The following is a 22,120-nucleotide window of genomic DNA, read 5'->3' on the forward strand; positions in this document are numbered from 1 at the left end:
TTGCCTGCTGTAATAACTGAGTTACATACTTCTTTTGAAAATGACTTAATGACCCTTTATTCTAACATGTCTTGCCCTATTTGAGCAGGAAACTGTCTGACTTTCTGTTAACATTTACATTCTTTAAACACTGAGGTGCTCCATGATACTGAAAAACCTAGAAAAAGGGATATGAAAGGAGCATTTCAGGGCTGCCTATATTTAAGCCAGGAATTTAACAAGAGTTATTTCTTACCAAGAGTGATTTCTCCCACTCCAGCACAAGAAGTGGGATAGAGTGTCTGCAAGAAGCACTTAATTCATATAAATGATGCTCTTTGTAGCAGCTTCTTTTATTCCATTAATAGTCTAAAAAGAGTTGCTGAGGCTGCTTGCAGTTTGTTCTGCTTCCGAGTGGTGCTGGGTTCACACAAATCAACTCACACCATGAGTTACTTTCACATCAGGCATTGCACTGACAGAGGTGTCTTAGCAAAAGCAATGTCCTTGCAGCCTTTGCTGAATGTCAAGGTGAAAACTCAGAAAGAGAGGATTTTATCAGTCTGAGGAAAGCCTCCCTGCACTAAAGATCACAATAAAAGGGCAGTGGTTCAGCTGTCCTGGTCAGGAACTGAAGACAGGTACCAATTTCCTAACATCCTCATAAGTGCTGATACAAGCTGAACTGCTGACCCTCAAAAATGTTGTATTTTTTATTTAAAATGCATTATTTTAATTTTTTCCTCATTTGGATGATTTTTTTCTGAGCATTTTCTTGTAAAGGACAAAAAACAACATCAGCCAAGCAACTTGATAAAAGTAAAATCCTTCAGAGCTCAGTCTCCTCTCTTTACCCCATTTGTGTTTCTACAAAAGGTTTAGAGAGCTAAGTGAGTCTCAAGTATTCTGAGTACCTGAACAAATTAATGTTCAGAACAGCCTCTTGCCTCATACACCTCAGAGAACCTCTTCTACTGCTACCCTGATGGGGGAGAAAGGCCAAGGATAAGGACTTTCCCACTGGGACTCCATGAGGAGAAAAGCAGAACCTTTCCACTTGCCCAGGTGTACTTCAAGTTAACAAGGAGTAAGTTCTATTTGTAAATGAGGGCTTGACTGGGTCACTGCTTTTATCAAAACACTGCTAGTGGAACACCTTTCACAGCAATCTCTCCTCGGGAAAGCAGAAGGACGTAAGTGCAGCGGGTTTTCAAGTGAAAAAAAACAACCAAGGTCTAATTTTAAAGAGAAAAACATAGGAAAGCTACCACTACCTTACCTCATTGCCTGAGCCACCTAGAGGTCCTCAGTATTTTCTCAAAAATTATGGCTCCCTCATTCCTGGGCACATGGTTGCTGCATGGGAGCGTTATTTACACCACAACTATGGTTCCCTTCACAATTCAAGAGTATTTTAAGCTGCGCTTCAGAAAGCTCTGAGCCTAGCAAGCAAAGCTCTCTGGTGTGAAAGGACACTTGACAAACCGAATTAGTTGTGGTTCGTTAGCCCGGTTAGTAATTCTTTCTGTAAGCCCCACTCCCTGCTGCCAGCAGTGCAGCTCTGCTGAGTCTCAGTGTGATCCTGCTGATAACATCTCACTGTCCTCCCATATATTGGCTCAGTCGAACCAATCAAATAAAATCAAGTTATGTCTAAATATTTCCTTTAAAAAATATTAGCAGCATATAGGATTCTGTCGTGTTAATCAATTAATTCCAGTCTCGCGAAGTAAATGGGAATAATTTTATACTGAGTCAAATGAAAAGAAGTATATTTTTGTATTTTGACTCACTAAAGGATGAAATACAAAACTACAAGACTTCTAATAAGATGTCTGGGAAACACTGTCTTCCTATATTTTCTTTTAATTGTATTTTAATTCAAGTATTTCATGTGATGAAATTAATGAAATTTCTCCAGAAAGCTGATCAAATTACACCACTAATAATACGTTTATCTACTCTGTATATAGCATTCATAAGCAAATATTTCCCCATTGGTAAGATAATTAATGAAAGGTCCAGTTTTACTTTTTCCATAAATTCCTGTTACCTGTGATTGTACTCTCACCCCCAGGATTTCAACTTCAGCATTCCTAAAGGTACAATTTATTTCATATTTTGTACTGCAGATTGTACAGAACCCATCTTGTTTGATGGGTTGAATTTCATAGGCTGAAATTATTGCTCACACTTGGAATGGAAGAAAAAGCCCCCCCCCCCCCCAAAAGCTGCATTTCCCACCACAACAGCAATTTAGACACAGCAGAATGTGCCCTCCCATTAAATTTCCCACTGCCATTGACACTTTCACTAATAGCAGTGAAAAGCTCTCACTTAAGTCCCTCACTAATATACATAAAATAAAATTCTCTGTATGAAGCTGGATATTATCATCAGACTTCAAACATCATCTTGTTGAAGTAATATAAGTGCATTTGCTTAAAGATGCTGAAAAGATTGATAGCTTTTTTTACTAGCAGAAAATCTTTGCCACTTGGTAATAAATACTTACTAATTATGTAACAGACAGGAAATTAGGAAAGTGCCACATGGCAGTTACTAAAAGCACCAAAATAATAATTCCAACCTCCAGCTACAGAATATTATTATTTAACCTTATTCCACAACTCTTATGGTCATTACCACATCCAGTGTGATACTTAGAAAAGCCACTAGATGAGCACTGCCTGTGAGTGACAGCTCCAGCCTACTGACTGAGCCACAACACATTAAAAATAAGATCACATCATTTAATATGTGGATGACTAAGCATACATTTAGTCTCTTACCCATAATTAATATTATGTACATTTAAATCAGTCATGTCATGCTTAATAACCGAAAGTCAGTTTGAATACAATAGTTAGCTGTTCAGCCACATTTGTTTTCAGAAGTCAAGCCCTGGCTGAGCTTTGTGTTTAATATCAAAATATCCAAGCTACTGGAGGCATCATGATCAAAAGCAAAGCCCGAATCATAATGAAGATGCAAACTGTAAACAGCCAGATGACATCGAAGATCACAGCAAATGAATACTTCATTTCATTTGAACTAAATGAAAAAGTGTTTTCTGTCTTTATGGACTTTTTTTCCTGGAAAATGGGACATAATTATTTTTTGTGACAACCTGAGCTTTGTTATCTTACCCATGGTTTCTGAAGTCTGGCTGCCAACTACACGAAGAAGCATTGGCTGACTGCTGCCTGACCTCTGCAAAGAGGTAGAAGGAGACGACAGTGTTGTACCATTCACCTTGGCATCCGCCTGTGGCTGAAATTGAAAAAAAAAGGTAAGACAATGCTATTAACAGCTCACTACTTTATCTCTCTCTAATTTTCATTTAGTCCAAAAACAGGCACAATTTTCAGGCTGTTTTTAAACAAATTAATCAATGCAACCGATGCATTTTAATTCTAAATAAAACAAGGAAGAAGACTAAATAAGAACACTGAAACCTGATCCCACATTCTCACTTGCAGCCTGTGAAGCAATTTTGTACTTTTCTCCGACTCGCCTCTACAGATATGATTTCTTGGTATGTTCTTCTTATTGATAACGCTTCACACCCTGTTTGGAAAATTACTCTGCAGAGAGCGACAAGAAATGCCTGAGGACTCACCTGCTCCAGCAGCTGCCTCAGCCTGTGCAGCTGCGATTCCAGCTGTTTGTTGTGATCCTCCAGGATCTGCATCCTGGCTTCCAGGCGGCCCTTGTGCTGGCGAAGCAGCTTGGCTTCAGCAATGAGCTCAGCATCCCGGGGGCTCTGCGGGGAAACCGGCATCATCTCCGGGGGGGACGGCAGCGGGGACAGACCCTTGTGCTCGTGCTGCTGCTTCAAGCGCTCGTACTCCGCCTGCAGGTTCCTGTTGGGGAGTGACAAGGGGGCAAAAGCTTTATGGCCCCTGTGACCAGACACCTCCTGTCGTGCGGTGTGACGTGTCTCATTTTCAGGGCTCACCTGCACCCACTGCGGGGCTTTTCCCTCTCCTGAATCCTCACACCCGGGGGGTAATACCGCACGAGCTGGTATTAGATGGATTCAAGTTACCTAAAGGCTCTTGGCATCCCCAGAACTCACAGCTGATTCCCTCCCAGGACACCTCATGCAGGAGGCTCCAAGCCAGGAATGGGCTGTCCTGGGCTCAGCCCTCCCCCAGCTTCCTGCCCTTTATCCTCCCCAGCAGAAGCGGGACTGCCAGTTCCCTTCCACGCGTGGCTACGCCTGAGGAGCCATTAGTGCTAAAGGAGGATCAGAGTCACCACAGCACCTCACAAACACTACACCGAAGCGGGTACCACCCGGCTGGCAGACCCATTTTACAGGTGAGAAACCTCAGAGAGGCAGCCACACAAAAAGGCAGTGCACAACACAGTCAGGTCATATCGCTCTCCTCTCTTCGGATCTGCAAATGCATTTCCAGCCTAGGGCTAAAATTATCAACTGAAGATGAGAATTAGTGACCCTGCCTGTTAAACCGAACTGCACTGATTTTTGGGGCTATAATTTCCATCTTCTTTGTCTTGCCTAGAGTGCTACTGCCTACTGTAACTTTATGGCACTGCTAAGCTTGTTCTTTTATTCCATAAAACTCCAATTTTACTTCAGTAAAACATTCCAAAGATTAATATCATATACAGTTCTCCACATGAAAAAAAAAAAAAAAAAAAAAATCTACCACGCAGGGAAAGCACAGAAGGTAAGAAACTGAAACTTTGTTAAAGATAACAGACCAAAACCTCAAAAATAGTAACTTGTAGCAGAAACTTGATAGGAAGGGAGTCCTAACAAACTGCACTGGGATTTTGTTGCTATGATGTTCTTTTACAGCTTCCCAGAGGGGGAAGAATGGCTCGACACTCTGGTAACTGCTTACTCATCACAAGCAGTGACCCAGATTTTACTTCTTCCAACTCGCTCTTATTTGAGGTTGTGAGAACAGACACCTTTTGCCAGCTCTGCCTGCAAACCACAACACACTGACAGTTTGGTCTGGAAGCTTAACAGCACCTCAGAAGCCTCCCAAAAAACCCGCTTCTAAAAGAACATTATTGTGACCAGAAGGAGAACTAAAGCAGGACAGATCATTTCACAGGGGGGAGAAAGCAATGCCAAGGACAAAGACAAGCCACTCAGTGTTCTTCACAGGTCCCTGTACCCCTCAGCAGCTGCATGATGGACATGTCTAAACTTGGGACCGTGGACCCCCAACAACACAATCCCTAAGGGATGTCTGACCCACATGATCCCTCCTCTGCAGAAATTTTAAATTATTATAAAAAACAAGGGCTAATAATTTTTAACTTCAGGCTGTTTCAAAAATCAAGTTACCTTTCCTTAAAACCCACACAAAGACAGAAAAATATAGAGAGGTTGTTTTTTCCCCTATTAAAGTTTTTTGTTTTAATGAAATACAGAGTTTCAAGTTCATGAAAATTATCTAGAGAAAAAGGGCTATCTATACTGGGAATAGATATTGTCATGTAAGTTATGCCTTCTGCCTGACTTAATGTCTTCTGATACTTCTAGCTGAACAAACTGGTGAATAATTAATAAAAATACAAAAGGGACTAGAACATGACAACATGTTCATTACACATGGTTTTACTGCTGACTAAAGTTTATACAGGAATGATCATTAAGCCTGCTTTTCACAAGGTCCATAGATAGCGGCTATCACTACCCCATGAGGAATTTCCCAGATGCACTATACAGGCAATACTCTACAACAGCAGACTCTAAAGTCTGAAGTGCTGTAAAGCAAAAGATAAAACATCACCCTAAGGGAAACTAAATAAATGCACTTGGTCATACTTACAGCACAATCAGATACCTTGCTATGTCACACAGAAATCTGCAATTATCTCCTGTATCAATATAGAGAAGTCTTTCCAGTGACAGTGGTATTGAAGTACAAGTACAGACCAGGGAATAATTCAGATAAAAATCCTTTTACGTCTGATAAAAAAAGAATTAAAAAAAAAATCTTTCTGAAAGCCTACAGAATTAAAAAAAAGAGTAAAAGATATTGCATTTTTTCCAACCAGAGATATGTCTGGACTTGGGAGTTCTGTAATTAAATACTATAATACTGTTGGATCAAAGGAATGTAATTTTGAAGGATGCATGTCGGTTTTCCCAGTGCACCTGTATCACTGAGTTTTCCTGCTGCTTTTCAGTCCAGCTACACAGTCCTCCATCGGAGAACTGAGATTCATCACAGCTTCAGAGGCACGAGAGTGATGTGCAGTGCACACAATCAATAATATCATAACTGGGATCTAAACATACAGCAGTGAAGAGGTGTATTAACACAATGGAAAAAAGCTGAAAATTAAAAAAGAAGGAAAGAATTTGAAAACTGCTCTAAGAATATCCTAAGACAGAACAAATGGCTCTTATTCCTCCCTCTGGAACAGTTTTAAGCTGTGTGGTGAAAAGGACTGCTGCTGTGAGCCAGGCACCCAAGGCACTGCCCACAGCCCTCAGGGTTCTGAGGAGAGGCGTTCTCTGACACTTTCACCATAAATGGGCCATAAGAGAAAGGGGAGACACAAACATGCTCCTCTTTAAATGAATGCAACTGAGCAAGCATGGGCACTACATGGAAACCTCACCTGCCTCCACCACAGCTCCGCCTGGGTGACTTTGACAGCTGGCTGTCACAAACAAACAATGCTGCTGCATGTACTCTTCACTGGGAAAATGAACCCTTCCTCAGTAAGAGAATATTCAAAAAAATCCATATATTCCATTTACACTGCTAGCAACTCTTCGAGGCATTTGTGAAGAAAAGTAACATAGGAAGCATGGAGTGTAACCTTGATTTATGCAACTGTACAGAGCTGAGTAGTAAAGAGTGCATGAATTATTAATCACATCTATCACTGGCAGCATTAATTGCCTGATGATAGAAATCCTAGTGGACTCTATTTGTTGAGTACTGCTCTCAAAGGCAATTGAGAATTGTGAATTCATGTTATTTCTCATCTCCCTGCAGAAAATCAGCGGTCTCAAGAAACAGACAAAGATGGTAACTGAACCACCTACCCCCTGTCCCTCGCTAGAGTGACAGTGTTTACTCAGGATGCTTCCCACGCCAAAGAAGTTACCCTTCTTCAATGCCAAAACAAATATCAAAAGGAGCCACAGCATATTTAGAAATGCATCACTTTTTTGCTGTTGGCAACTATACAGAAGGAACTTATGTGAGGAGGCCATTCATCATTCTCCAGATTTGAAGGAACACCAAAACAGGGCAGCTTTGAGATTCAGGGTGTCATGCTTTCTCTGGTGGCACACAACACACTGCACTCCCACTGCAAGTCAGGAAAAGCAAATTATGGCAAATAGCTCTGGCTGGAGATCTCATTTACTTAGTTCTTGTTACAGGACAGCTCAGAGCTGGGAGGAAGAGGACAGAACACGAGAGAAGTCTCCCTCTTACATCCAAGACCTCAGTTCAACTAAAATATTAGGAAACATCCGCTTTCCTGACTCTTTAAAATAGCAGAAAGGTATTGTGATTCTTTGCAAAAAGTCTTGACTCTGTCAGTACAGAACCACACAACCTATGAAATGTATTGCTTTAGATGGGCAACAAAAACTTTTCTCTCTCTCTTGAAATACATTCACTCTTGAGGAAATAGTTTTTGAGAGGGTTTTATAATTGGATTTTTCTTTTATATTGCAATACAGGAATAATGCCTTCAATAGCAAGATTTCTTTTTGTAAACTGAACACAGAAATGGCCTTATCACAATATTCCATGTGATGCAAAACTCAGCATAAGCCTGAAGACGTAAAACTCACATAAAACATTTTCAGCCATTGAAAATATTCTATAAAATGCTCACATTTTAACAAATATAAATTATTTAGCAGTCAAATCTTAGCCATACATTATTTAAGGAAGTCATACTTACAAGCTACAGAAGCACTAAGGTCTTAAAATGTAGCAGATAAATAATGAATATCTAACAAGAGGTCCTCGGAACTGACAAAACCCCAGTCAAAACCACCGTCACAGCTAGGTTAGTTTGTAAGTTAAAAAATGCATTTCAGAAGAATTCAAAATGGGCAACAGAGCTTTTAAACAGTCCAAAAGCAAAACCTCAGAATTACAATTTCAAAGAGTCTTTTTCTTCTAAGTAACAAGTCAAGATGGAAATATTTGGGAGGCCGGGAACTGCAGCTGAAACCCAAATGAAGGTCAGAATTCAATCAACAGCTCAAAAGAGAGAAAGCAAAAGAGAAAAGGGCTTTTTTGAAAAGCAGGAAACTGTGGAGTGCAGAAGAAAAAGAAAAATTACAATGAGGTGCTCCCATATCACAGCATTGCTTCTTCTTGGTACTTGATACCTGAGGCATCACTTGTGGCTGCTTTCCTGGGAGCTGCTGAGAAGTGACTGCGTGCCTTGACTCTTGTACAAGACACAGCAGAGACTAAACCTGAGTTGTCAGAAGTTATCACAAGTGTGTGCAACAGGAGTCATGTCAGGAAGGGGCGACTCGTGCACCACATCCCGCTCAGCAGCGGCAAGGAGATGCACCCCGGGAACAAAGGAATGCCTTCATCCTGAGGGAAGACCAGACCCATCTCACCACCACTGGACTTTCTACAGGATCATCTCTAGTCCACAGAACCACATCTGTCACTCCAGGAAGGCTTATCTGGATTGCTTCCAACACCCTGACCAACAGGGTGTCAGGTTGTATCCCTGACTCTGTCACGGCTTTTCCAGAATTTTTGTTTGCTTGCTTGCTTGTTTTTTTTTTTTTTTTTTTTTTTTTTTTTTTTTTTTTTTTTTTACATTTGTATTTTCTTTTTTAATATTCCTAGTAAAGAGCTGTTACTCCTATTTGCATATCTTTGCCTGAAAGCCCCTAATTGCAAAATTATAATAATTTAGAGGGAAGGGGGTTTCCATTCTCCATTCCAAGGGAGGCTCTAGCTTTCCCTGGCAGACACCTGTCTTTCCAAACCTAGACAGAATTTGGCACCCGGTAACAAAAGTTTATGTGGAGGCCTTTTAGGATTTGCATAAGAAGGAAGATGTGTTCACCCACTGGAACCAGGTTCACACGAGGAATTAGGTGTCAGGCTGCTGATTACCTTTGGCAACAGCCAAGAAAGGTTTGTGCAAACTCCATGGAGGAGAATGACTAGGAAATAGAAATCAAAAGGGACAAGATTGTTTTTAAAAGACAGTAAGTTATATGAATGGCTCCTGACTGATCCTGTCTGAAGAGCTTGTTTTTCTAAACAGGAATCAGTGTTTCATCCATAAAATCATGGTTATCTGGCTGTGACCAGCAACCAGGACAAGAACTTGTTCACTTCTCAGCAGCTACCTTACATTTTACATACAAGTTATTTATAGCAGTTTGCAAAGACAAAAGTCATGATTTTGTCTTAATCAGTGAAAATCAGAGCAGTGTAACCTCCACACTGTGAGACAAAGCATTCTGGGCCTGCTGTTCTGAGCACCCCCAAAAGGCAAGGCTGCCTGTGGTGGCATCCCATCATCCATAACTGTGCCTCCAGTAGTACAAATGAGAAAAACAACCTTACAGGCTACAGCTCTAGTTTCATCCAGGACTGGTAAACTTCAAACCAGGTATTTTTAAGGTGTAATTCCTGCCACAGATCTTTTGCCATCCCTCATCAGTAATTGCTAAATTAAATAAAGCCCATGCTGAAATTTAAGGCATGAACTCTCAAAGGGCTTTTTAGCTTATTTAGCTATCTAGCTCCATGCTATACTAGTTTTCATATACTACCTTTCTAATCTAAAACTAGTCTGCTTTAAAAGTCACCCTCCTTTCTGCTAGGCAGCTTATTTTGTATACAGAAAGAAAAGCATTCCCATTTTTTCCCTTCTTCCATGATTCACTACACAATGCTGTTTTAAAAAAAACACCCATCTCCTGAAAACAAAGCTATCTTATCACCTGCATTGTACTAGCTACTAGACATTTCTTAGCTACAGTCCTGAACATGCAAAGTGTGATGTCTTATTTCAAAATACAGATTTTTCTCCGCTACAGAAAGTACTTGGGCTTTATGTGCTATGTAGTAGGAAGTCTGTGGTTTGTTTCAAACAAAATCTCCCTGCTGTTCAGTGAGCAAGAGCTTTGTTTACTACAGCTTTCTGTGTGAAATATCTTCCTCATTCTTGATGCCCACAATCTTCTCCATTCTCTCAAATCCTCCTGATAAAAAGTCTCTGATGGATCCACTGTAATTGATTAGCACCATCCAAAGAAGATATACATGGAGAGAAGATCTATGACACTGCCAACTCTTGCATTATTTCCTTGACAAGCCTAGGGTAAATGATTAGTGCATTAAACCCTCAGTGTAAGCAGAAGTACCTAACTCTTACAGAAGCAAGAAAAAAAGAGCATGAAAATGCCAATACTATAAAAGCTGAAGAAAGCAGAAGACAAACAAACTCATGGGTTTTTTGGTAGAATGAAATTATTTCTATCTGACAATCTGGTTTTGGTAATTCACAGTTGTAATTACCAATCTTCCAGGGTCAAGATCTTCTGGGTTTTGTGCTGATGGCCCAAGATTCCAGAATACTGGATAAAGAGGACTGCAGTGTTGTGATGCTTCAAATATCCAGCTGTTTTTCTTTAATAGGGATTAATGAAGATAACTTCAATTAAATTTGAAGTTAGACATAGCAAATGACACTTTGTATTGAAAGACTAAAGTAACAGCAACAAGCAACACCAAAGAGAATGGAAAGAGAATCCAAGTTTTACTCACTATGAAATTACTTATTTGTCAGAAGAAAATGCAGTTTTATAATTCATTTTATCCCTAAAAAATTTACCAAACTGAATTCCACCTGACTGTATGGTATTTTGCAGACTTTTTACTTCAAATTCAGCAGCCAGTGGTATAACCCACCTGTTCTCCTCCTCCAGGTCTGCAAGGATTCTCTCCAGTTCCCCTCTTTCCTCACTCTCCAGAGAAATCAGGATCTGGGCAGGGCTTCGGGGCTGGCTCAGGGGGGACTCCTGGTTCAGACTTTGGCAGTAGTGCTGGATTAACAAGTGTTCATCATCGCTGGAAAACAGAGGAGGATGAAACAGGCTGTTCCCTTCCTTCTTTTCAACTTCACAGTGAATACGAGGAGATGATTCACTCCCAGTCTCTCGTATCTTACAAAGAGATTTGCTGAACTCTTTGCAGCCAACAGCAGAGCAACGCACCTTAAAGCAAAATCTGCTGACCTGTTTCACTGAGTCTCTGGTAATTTTCCTTCTCTGCAGAGACCACCTCCCTCCTTCCCTGCTTCTCAGATACTTAAAGCCAAGTCCTGCAACAGCTGACAACCTCAGCTCTCCTCTTTTGACAAACTTCAATTAGGAACTTGCTTGCAAAATAAAAAAAGCAGTCTTCTGCTGCCTGATCTGCATTGTGGAAGGGTCATTCAAGCAAGGGCAATGTACTTACTCTTGTACCTACAAACTCTCCTTATGTAATAAGTGTGTGCTGTATTTATCTTTTTTTTCTATATAACATTCCAAATTAGGTAAACAAAGAACAACCCCTGAACTAATATAATGAAAGGATGTTATTTTCCACCCAGATGTTTGGCTTTTTTTAAATTTAAAAGTGATGTACACTGTCAGAACACAAACATATTCTGTTTAATACATATGATCTCTTTCTCTATTTCTGTGGTCCCTGAAGCTGGCTGGCATGTGAAACAGAAATCTCTCCAGAAGAGAAAAGGAAATACAATTCTGAAGACCTCAATCACCTCCCAGAACTACACGGATTATTTTAGGTGTGGTTTAGGTGCTAAGGAGATGCATCCAAGCCCCAAGCAATGCAACTTACACCAACAGTCACTGAGAAACCATGAAAGGTTTCCCTTGACATCATAAGACAGGGTCAATAAAAATGACGCTGCTGCTGGAGATCTCATAGAACAAAATAATTCAGTCTAGTCAGTCTAGGGTTTTTTCCTATTATGTTTCTAAACAGAATTTAACAGGCATTTTGAACAGCTGTTATTGTTCAAAAATTATAATTCTCCTTGTTTTCATTTTGTTCTGAAAATGTTAATGATGCAATTTTATGACTGCAGGAGTGCCAAAGCAATGTAGAGCACATTAACATTAGTTCATGAAAGAGTTCTCACAAAAGGAGAGGCTTGCCTGTTCCTAAATTTATACTTCTCATGAAGCATTTCAACTGTGATTTCCTTCAAAACCCTGCTTTGCATTTATAAATATTCTTATGGATCTTAAGTGAATGAAGAATGAACAAGTGACACAACTACTGCAGTATAATGTCACTTTACAAGCATACTTTTTATGTGTGATTTTCAGCCTGCACAGACATTTTATGCATCACTGCATTGACACTACATAATGAAATGTTTTGTGATATATAAATGTATATGTTGTGGTTTTATTTCCTGCCTTCCTTGTTTCCATCTATCTCTCTACCTGTACTGATTAGCCAAATAATCCAAACCCTGCAAGAACAACAAATAATGCTTAAGCATAACCTGACAAGCAAAACAGAAGTAATTACAGTTGTGAATTCATGTTAAACTTTGATTTTGCTGCAATTTATATCTATCTGAGTAACATTTCTTCCAAAATTCAAAATGCACAGTTCTACTCTCATTTTAATAGTACAAACTGAGGAATAAATTGGATCGTTAACTTATTAATTGAATCATGTCAGTACAACTTCCAGTTGATAAAAAAAATGAACCGAACAGTAAGACTGAAGTGTAAAACAAGAGATACAGTGTATGCATGATTTCTGTGACAAGGACATTGGAATATTGCAGTGGGACAACACAAAATTCCATCTCTTAGAGCATTACTACTATCCATAGTAATACAAAATTAACATACTACTTGGAAACAAAGTTTTCATTAACTGCACAAAACTATACTGACATTGCATCTATATTAGTTTTGAGGCATCACTTTAACTTCCCCCTTTTACCAACATATTAAAACAATGAACTTGGTTCTACAGGATATTTTCTTTCAAAACTGGTAGGCAACAATCCTCTCAAGTCAAAAAAGAAACTAATTTGAAACAAAGATACAGCTTTATCACTATCCAAGAACATTATGAGCTCAAAGGCTCAGAATCAACCTTCATAAAACGCTATTCATTTGGAATCTCAATTTAAGCAAATGAAAATTGGCCAGAATTCTGTGTTGTAAAGGACTGCTACAAATTTAATTGTCTGAATTTTCAAGGAATTCCTCCCCTTAAACTGTGATAAGGACGAGATAATGTAGAGTAAGTAAAAACATTCTTAGAGAAGTTGATGTTTTCATAACTGATTGATTCAGAATCCATGCTATGGCTTCTCCTACACAGTTAATGCACCAAGACGAAATTTTCAAACACACCCATGATGTAGCTGCTTCTGTGCTGTCCTCAGAAATATTACTCACAGTTAGTTCTGTGCCATTTTATTCAGAGAATAAACAAGACCAAGAATATTATCCAAGGAGAACCAAAAAGGGTTTCAGTGAGACATCAGATTTAACTAATTCTTAAAAATCAAAACTTTTATTTATAACTCTACATTTGAAGTAATAGAAGGAATGTTTGTCGGTGATCTGTCCAAATTACAGTTTACAGTAGTAAACTGCACAGTATTTCACAGTGATGATCAGTCCCTCCTGGCTTACACTTGCAATGTATTTCAGGTATTTGTAGACCAAATATACCTGTTTAGCCTCACCTATGTTTTGTATGACACTTTTCCCACACCAACATTTTCTAGCTTACAGCAATTTAACTACAATTAAGCTTGAACTAAGAAGGGGGCTTTTTGTATCTTTGTCCTTAGAACTTATCAGACGATAACCATATTTTGAATATGACTTGCTGAATATATCAGTAATTTTTGGAAAGAAATTAGTAGTCCTAATTTTGAAGGTATCAATCATTTGTTGTATAATTTGGTATTAAGCTACAAGCAATTAATCCAGACACTATGATACAAACTGAAAGGACATGAGCACATCATTAAATTGAACCAGATATGGCCATGCAAATACAGCACTACAAAATTGCATTACAAGTCATTAAGCTTCCAAGAAAATACATGTCAAAACCACGAAAACAGCCTACTTACATGCTCTCATTAGGTGAAATACTGTCATTTAGATAAGAACCATTGGTGTTCTCCATTTCTGCTAGCCTGTGTAAAAAGAAACAAGACTCATTAAAACCAATTATGTTTTTCAAAAACTTTGTTTGTTCTAATATTCTGGAGAGAATTAAAGAGCATGATGTTTTTGATGGATTTGAAACTCAAATTAATTTACACTCGCTGTTGATTGCCAAAAGGTTTTGCAATAAGCTGTCACAAAAGATTGTTTGTTACAATGGCCTGGCTAAACTCACTTCTACGTTTTCAGCCCTTTCTCTGAAGTTATATGCCAACTTCTTTTCATTAATTAATTCCAAAATCAAAGAAAAGCCTTAAGCTGCCAGGAGATTACACAAATTGCTATGTACCTGGCAATGTCATTGTCAAAACTGTAACAATCAGTCATTTCTCATTAGTTTTCACACTCAGCCCCTCCTAAACATTCTGCATAATTCAGAAACACCTCTTTTGATCAAGTGATGGAGAAGAGAAAGAGGCCAGAATAACTACCTTTCATTACCTCAACTCTTGAAAATTTACTTGCTTGATGGAAAAAGATTTTCTTATTTGCGTAATTAATCCACTTGTTGATTCTTAGGAGCAGTATGAAAGCAGAGAATTGAACTAAAGCAGTGATATATCACTATTTTAATCCTCCAAATCAAGGTAAAATCCTGTTTGTGGTATTTCATGAGATGAATTACATTATAATGACACCTGAGATTCATATGAGAGATTGGAGGTTTCTGCTCTTCTCATTTCTACTATTATATCAGGGTCCATATTAAAAACTGAACCTTATGTGGAATCATACAAGGGTTTGGGTTGGAAGGGGCTTTTAAAGGTCTCCAGTCCAACCCCCCTGCAATGAGCAGGGGCATCTTCCACTCCAACAGGAGGCTCAGAGCCCTCTCCAGTCTGACCTCAAATGTTTTCAGGGATGGGGCATCTACCACCTCTCTGGGCAACCTGTCCCACTGCTTCATCATCCTCATTGCAAAAATCCCTTCCTTATATCTAGTCTGAATCTGTCCTCTTTTGGTTTAAAACACTACTCTTGTCCTATCACCACAGGTCCTATTAAAATACCAGGAACTGAGCACAGAGCTTAATGAGGACCCCAAGGGACCTAAAGACTAATTCTGACCACACAGGTGCTCTGGCATGCAAGTTAGCATGGGCTGGTTAACAGCAACCACAGATGATGCTCTTGCATCCAGAACCTGGAAAGCAAAACCCCAAATTTTATGTTTCTTTAAGAACTGCTCAGCTAGCCTCTAGCTCTTCTTTTTTTTTTTCCTTTTTAAAGTAATTTTAGAGAAAGATCTGCCTAATGTCCAGCTGGTCTCATACCTGCTAGCATAATGTTCAATGCGTGAATGAGTATCATCGTGTGAGAGCTGAGGGGACGAGGCAGGCCTATAAGGCAGAAAACACTGATTAATCACAAACAATACCCCTTTAAAAGTAAAAAGACACTTAGCTATGCCTATACCCTCACATCTCTACGCCTTATGGCATGTTTGGTAAAAAGCAAGTTAGAACTCCAGGTGCTGCGTGTGCCTCCTCATCGGTGCAATGTTCTGTGGTGCCACACTGGGGATTTTGACCACTTGCAATCCGTCTGTTGCCACGACTCCTCTTCACACCAACTCCTAAAGAAGCCTTTTTCCAAAGGATTTATTCAACCATTCATTCAACCAGAACTTTCACCCTGGTTTTTCCCTTCACACCTGCCTCCTTCGTTGGCATTTCTGCTTCACATGCAGCCCTGCACAGGCTGCCAAAGCCCTGCTGGGAACCTCTCCTCTGCCTCCCACCCTGCTCCAGTGCCTGCTTCCAGCACATCCCACTCAAAAAAGCCTACAAGAATTATTCCACAAGCAGCTGGAAATAAATACAAGAAGCACAAAATGTCTGAAACGAGCCTTTAATAACACACTGCAGACACTGATGATTTTGCCTAATGCCTTTCAAGAGCTGCAACCTCAATGGTAGCTCAGTGTGTTATACAGGGGGACATTAAACTACACTGGGTTTTCAGCCTGACAGATGGCATGAGGTCCTCTTCAGTTTCCTGTTGTTGAAAACAATTCATAGGACTTTTCTCATCAACTAAGATTATTGTTTCTTAGGGCCTCAGCTCTGGAAAGCACCTGCATTAAACTGTGTTGCCCATGCAGTTCAGACATCACCCTTTGCTGCCATGGGATTTAGCCAATCTATGTGTATTGAGAGGTGCCAGACTAACAAAAAGAGATGCAGCTTCCCAAACTGTATGGCAATTTTATACTTTTGCTAAATTTCAACTGCCCTTTATTCCATCTCTGCTGACTCTCCTTCTGGAACTCCTGACTGAGGAAGGAGTTTCTCCCCATTTCGAATTGTTGGATACTGTGGCTCAGGCTGAGACTGCCCAAATGTGATTGCATTGCATTGCACAAGCTGTCAGGTTTTGTATTTACTTGTTACAAACCAAAACTGTAATAATCCTCTGGTTTGTAATTGTCCCCATGTTAGGAGTTTGGCAGTCCTGCCGTAAATCTACTGGACTTCTCAGCTTCCAGGTTTCTAATCAGCCTCCAAAGGGCTCTAGATTAGGATCCTCCTGAATTCACAGGGCTGTATGCTGGATACACAAAATTTGTCATCATTAGTATCTCTTCTCACAGAAAAGCAAAGTTTTTCCTCTTTAAGACATTATAGGCCAAGTATAACAAATCTCATTTTGTCCTTGAAATGAGCTTTGGCCTCTGCTTTTACTCATCACGTATTCAAGCATTACTACAGCACACCAGAGGGACAAACACTCAGTTCACAGAGTTCCTCAGTGAAGCAGAGATTCAGCGGATGAGCAATTGCTTCTCTGACTCACTATCCCATTCTGTGTAAGAATGTGCAGGGAAGAGAAGAGAAAAGGATTCAATTTCTTTAGAGCAGTGGATCACGGAGCAAGATAATGGTGGTTTTCTGATAAATTGAAGTTACACTCATTTTTTCTATTCTTTTGTCATACAGCAGATGTTAAGCTGGTCTTAACTGGTACCATCAACACAAGAAGAGGTCTTCTTTTCAACACACACACAAACATTGATGCTAATACTGTCCATAGACTAGGAAATGTGTGTTAAAAGTAGTTTCAATTTTGAGTGGGATCATTCTATTAGTGCCTCTCGCCCTGGCATTTCACACATATTTGTACCAATATGAAAGAAAGGACAGCACTTGTTTGGGACCTGCTAGGCAATGAGATGTCTCTTTCTGCAGTACTGCATAGCAAAAAGGCCTGACTGCATGAATATATCCTTGCTGCCTTGAAATTATGCTGCAACTTCAAAAGTGACCAAGCTGTGTAATATATGTAAAAACATATGTTTTTTAAAAGACAATGTGATACTGTGTAACTTGTTGGAACTGATTCTGCTAGCTGCAAGCAGGGAGTGAGGCAACAATTCCAGGTTTTTCTCTGCTTCAGAACATACTGCAATGGAGATACACCTCAAACCTTTTTAGAAGTTTGCTTAGGAAAGCAAACCTGCTTGATAAGCATCGCTTTGTGCTGAATTCAGCTGCTCAGAGGTACTTTTGCCAGTCTCTGAGCAAACTTGAGAACAACTGTGCTGTATTTTAAATACTTTTAGTGACCACCTGTGCTAGAGCTCACAGTCCTTCCTTTCTGAGCACACACACTCAGCACACCTGCTCAGCTCAAACAGTCAGCAGGAAGGCTGAGTGACACAGCCAATATTTAGTCAAGATAACCATCCCTTTTACAAAGGCTCCACAGCTGCCGTGCTCATGCTGGGGTCTGCAGGAACAGCCTGGGAATTCTAGTCAAGTCAAGTGGTGACCAAGTGGCAAACACCACCTTCCTAAAATTCCCTGCAGCCCTGGAGACCTGGCTGGGCAGGATGAGGGTACTTTTCTTTGTTCAGCATTTTAGTTGACGCTTCCTGAAAGTGTAGAAACAAGTAAATTGTATTTGTATCATCGTATCATCACAGTTCAAGTAAAAAGATACAAATTCTTACAACTTGTGAACTGTCCCTTTAATGCTTGGGCAAACACTGTATCAGGGCAAAATAACTGGATAATAAGCAGAAAGAACCATTAACTACCAACAACAACAACAACAACAAAATAATCTATTTATAAACAGTTCCATGTATACCACATGTTGGTGTCAGAACAGCACTAGCATTGCTGAGTGCTGCCAGGTGATGCCTTTCTGAGGCACCTCAAGCATAACCAGAAACCTGGCATGAGAGCACCAGAAAAAGGCATGAGTGTAGAAAACATGGGAAAGTTTTATGATAACTGGTTTGTCTGCTGAAGCTGGAATCACCCTGTAACCAAGAAACAGCTTTAAACCTGGGTGACTCAGTAACTCGAATTGCAGGTGAAGTGCTGTAGCACAAAGGAAAGAAATAAAGTTAGCTGAACAAAATTAAGGGCAATTCTTTCCAGCCACTATTAACTTCTTATTTTTCTGCTTCCTTGTCAGATCAGAGAGAAGGATTATGCTCCAGAAGATACCTGAGCTAATCTGGTAGAAAAGTGCAACCTCTCTGCATAGATCCTGCTCCTCAGTATTTCTCAAGTTTTCTCAAGTATTATATATGAGTTAAACTCCCTGCAGTATGTAACAGCAAAGCTTTGGTGTGAAGCTATCAGTGCAGGCACACCACAATGTTATTGCTATAAGTAATTAGAAATAACCATGTTATAGTTTAATTTCACATTATGTCAGACACAGTGATGGCATTCCACATGATCCAAGCTTTCTTTGAATGGTACTTTTAACTTGGCAATTGCTCTGAAATACAAGGAATCTAGATCCATAGTTGCATCTATAAAAGTGCATCCTCAGTTCAAGGCTGCACTAGTTCAGTCTAGCTCCAGACTTTTGGCCTTCTCTGTGGGTGAATTCTCAGCCATATGAGGTTTGCAGTATTAGATGTGCTTCTTGGTTGCTTGAATTTCCTAAAGGTAGAGCACTTCCCTTAGCTTCCCAAGGGTTTGTGCTCCCAATGAAAATTATAAATCAATATTCCAATGTATGCATTCCACTCTTGTTTATTCTACAAAAAGTTCAATGGAGGTGCAAGCCATATACATTTTGCCATATAGAAATATAAAAAAAATCTATTTATTAGTTTCTCATTAGTTATCAATATGTGAATTAAAATAATCCTTATTTAACATTACCCTAGAAGCTATGTGTAACACTAGAAGTAGCAAATGCCACAATGGTAAATATATATCTATCTTTAGTTTATGCTGAGGCTATTACTACAACAGTAAGACAATGCATGTGCTGGAGTGTTGCAAGAATGAAAATCCATTCCACAGCTGAAAACCCCTGCTTTTTTAACCTCTGAAAAAATACAGTAAACATTTCCCCATTTCAACCTGCCTTCACAAATCTGAATGCATCTGAAAGACCGTAATAAAATACCCAGTGAGCTCTGGATTAACTGGGGCACTCGAGTGTGCATGGTGGCACATAAAACCAAATCATAGCTTTATCTGCAAAACTGTCATTCCTGAAACTGAATTAAATCCATATCAAGTTCAATCTCTGTCTTTCAAAAAGCATTTAGTATACATTCAGAGGGATCGACACTTATCCAGAAACACAGGTTTTTAAATGACAAACTTTGATAAGCATTAGTAAGTCTGCACGAAACCCCTGTTAATTCGATGAGAAATACATACTCCAGAAAGAGTACACAGTACAAAATCCATGACTGCTGGAAATTCCAGGATTTATCTCATTCTACTCATCTGGGACCAAAACATTCCTTCAGAGAGTGCATCAAAGGAAATAATCATAAAGAAAGAAGGAAATGATCTCATGTAAAACTAAACAAAGAAATAAACAGAAAGAAAAAGTGAGGGAGCGCAGCAGCAGTAGCAGCAGCAGCACACTTCAGCAAAAGTACTCACGCAGAATCTACTGGCCAGAAGTTGATCAGAGTAACAGGACTGCAAGACAAAAAATGAGGAGGTGAAGAGAAAGGCAGAAGAAACTCAGCAGCAAAATAATTACAGAAAGTTAAAAAAAAAAAAAAAGTCACAACAACTAAAAAGCAGAAATCCAACAGACCAACATGAATGGCTGTGAAGAGCAACCAACCAAAAAGTGAGAAAAAAACCTTGAAATCTAAAATTTAGAAAGAGAAAGAAAGAGCGAGAACAAGCTGCATGCAATTGCCATTAAACAACTGATTAAACATGTAAAAAACCAAAGGAAACTGGGTTAAGTCATTGATTTCTCCATGTGTATCATTACTGCTTTTTGTTTTTTTCCATGAAGTCACCTAAGTCATTTAGTAAGATTAAATTTAGAGGCTGAGAAAAGAAGAAATCACCTAGGAAGGTCACAAACAGCGCAGCCTAATTAAAAAAATAAAACCAAGGAAAGATACCCATTCAGAAGAAAATAAAAATTTAATAAATGTATCACTAGCCTCCAAATTGCACATCAAACTTAGAAGTTTGTAAGACTGCCAGTAAGACCGTGAGTATTTTTTTTTCCTAACTGAAGCTGAAGTTCCTGTATAAGGCCAGGTGAAAGCAGATAAAGGCAATGGTTAACTGGAAGCCCAGCTTGTGTTTTCTTGCCAGGCGAGGTAAACAGAAATGAAAGACATAAATGCATTTAGGAAGTGAAAGGAGTTGGCACCAGCTGGGGAGCTCGAATAGTGTACCAAATGAATTGCTACTTAGATACTTCAGAGCTACTCACGTTTCCATGTTGTCTCCCTCCAAGACAGTCTGCACAGGCAGGTAGCCCATTCGTGGGTGCTTTGCAAAATATCTTTTTGTTCGAAATTTGTTTTTTAGTACCTTGGCAAAGTCACGGACGTCTTCTCCTGAAGTTGTCTGAAAGCCACAAATCACAATGAAATCATCTCTCATGAGGTTGTCACTGATTTTCAGTCGCCTCTTTCTTTGCTGGGTCACTTGGAAGAGCTGTGATCACACCCAGCAGAGCTGCCAACGGCTTGAGCCCGGAACCACCAATTTTATTTGTTTATCACATTGTGTCACCTCACAATGCACTACACAGACACTGCTAGTGGGGAGGAAGGAGGGACAAAGAAGTTTCTAAACCCCCTGACAGGCTCATGCCTCACTTCAGGTGATCTCAAGAAGACAAGCAATAATTAGACAATAATTTGTCATTTCCTCAGCTGGCTGTGGGGGGACTCTCTACCTACTTTTGGTTCAGCACTATAACAGCTGTAGTGGTGGACACACAACCAGTCTGTGTGTCCAGCTGTGCTCCACTGTCTGGATCCCAACTCTTACCACAGGCTTGGCATCTCCACCTCATGGACCTGTCAACCTATGAAAGTCTCTAGGTACCTTTTCTTTCCAATTTCCCTCCTCAGCCTTCTGTGCCATTAATATTTTGATCAAAGGGAAACAAAAAGCAGGTGAGAGTTGCTGAAAGCTCTCGGATCAGTTATTTCTTCCTGCACCTATTCAATGTGAAGCTAGCAGGCATTTAAGATCAATAGTCTGAGGAGAGAACAATTTGCATGAAGTTTTCTACTCCCTTGCCTGCAGCAGGCTTCCCTGGCTGCTGTAGAGACCAGCAGAGGAGCACAACATAGCTTTAAAAAGACCAGAAAGAGTCAGAAAGAGTTTCAAGGATGTCTGCTATGAAGATGCAAGACTTATTGAGAGCCTGATGAAGAATCAGGCAATTTTCTCATGAATTTTAATGTAAGACTTCAATTACTTCAGTAAGGCTGCACTCCCTTCTCTGAACCTTGTAGAAACATTAGACCCTGAAGTACTGATCTTTTACAGTAAATTAAGTTCCTCCTGACCCATATAACAATATTGCTTCTCCAATCTATCTAATTTAAAGGAAAGAAATTAGGAAAAAGTTAATCTTTCTGACATCTTTACTGAGTTCTATGCCTTCTGCATAGAGGGGAAGGATGTGCTGGAACCTATCAGT

General features: G+C 39.7%; 1 protein-coding gene across 11 annotated transcripts in view; it reads right to left on the bottom strand.

Moving 5' to 3' along the window:
• The window catches only part of DMD (dystrophin), a 1,060,860-nt gene that overhangs the window by 16,906 nt on the left and 1,021,834 nt on the right, over nucleotides 1–22,120 (bottom strand). For 9 of the 11 annotated variants that reach the window (XM_040088691.2, XM_040088709.2, XM_040088718.2 and 6 more), the window contains 7 exons: nucleotides 20,894–21,030; nucleotides 20,092–20,130; nucleotides 15,496–15,561; nucleotides 14,125–14,190; nucleotides 10,905–11,063; nucleotides 3,602–3,845; nucleotides 3,129–3,252 (listed from right to left, as the gene is read on the bottom strand). In XM_040088691.2, coding sequence (XP_039944625.2) covers nucleotides 3,129–3,252; nucleotides 3,602–3,845; nucleotides 10,905–11,063; nucleotides 14,125–14,190; nucleotides 15,496–15,561; nucleotides 20,092–20,130; nucleotides 20,894–21,030 — 835 coding nt within the window. The remainder of the gene's footprint in view (nucleotides 1–3,128; nucleotides 3,253–3,601; nucleotides 3,846–10,904; nucleotides 11,064–14,124; nucleotides 14,191–15,495; nucleotides 15,562–20,091; nucleotides 20,131–20,893; nucleotides 21,031–22,120) is intronic. The other 2 variants (XM_040088759.2, XM_040088743.2) reach the window with 1 other exon arrangement.

Source organism: Hirundo rustica, chromosome 2, assembly GCF_015227805.2.
Source record: "Hirundo rustica isolate bHirRus1 chromosome 2, bHirRus1.pri.v3, whole genome shotgun sequence".
Lineage (NCBI taxonomy): Eukaryota > Metazoa > Chordata > Aves > Passeriformes > Hirundinidae > Hirundo > Hirundo rustica.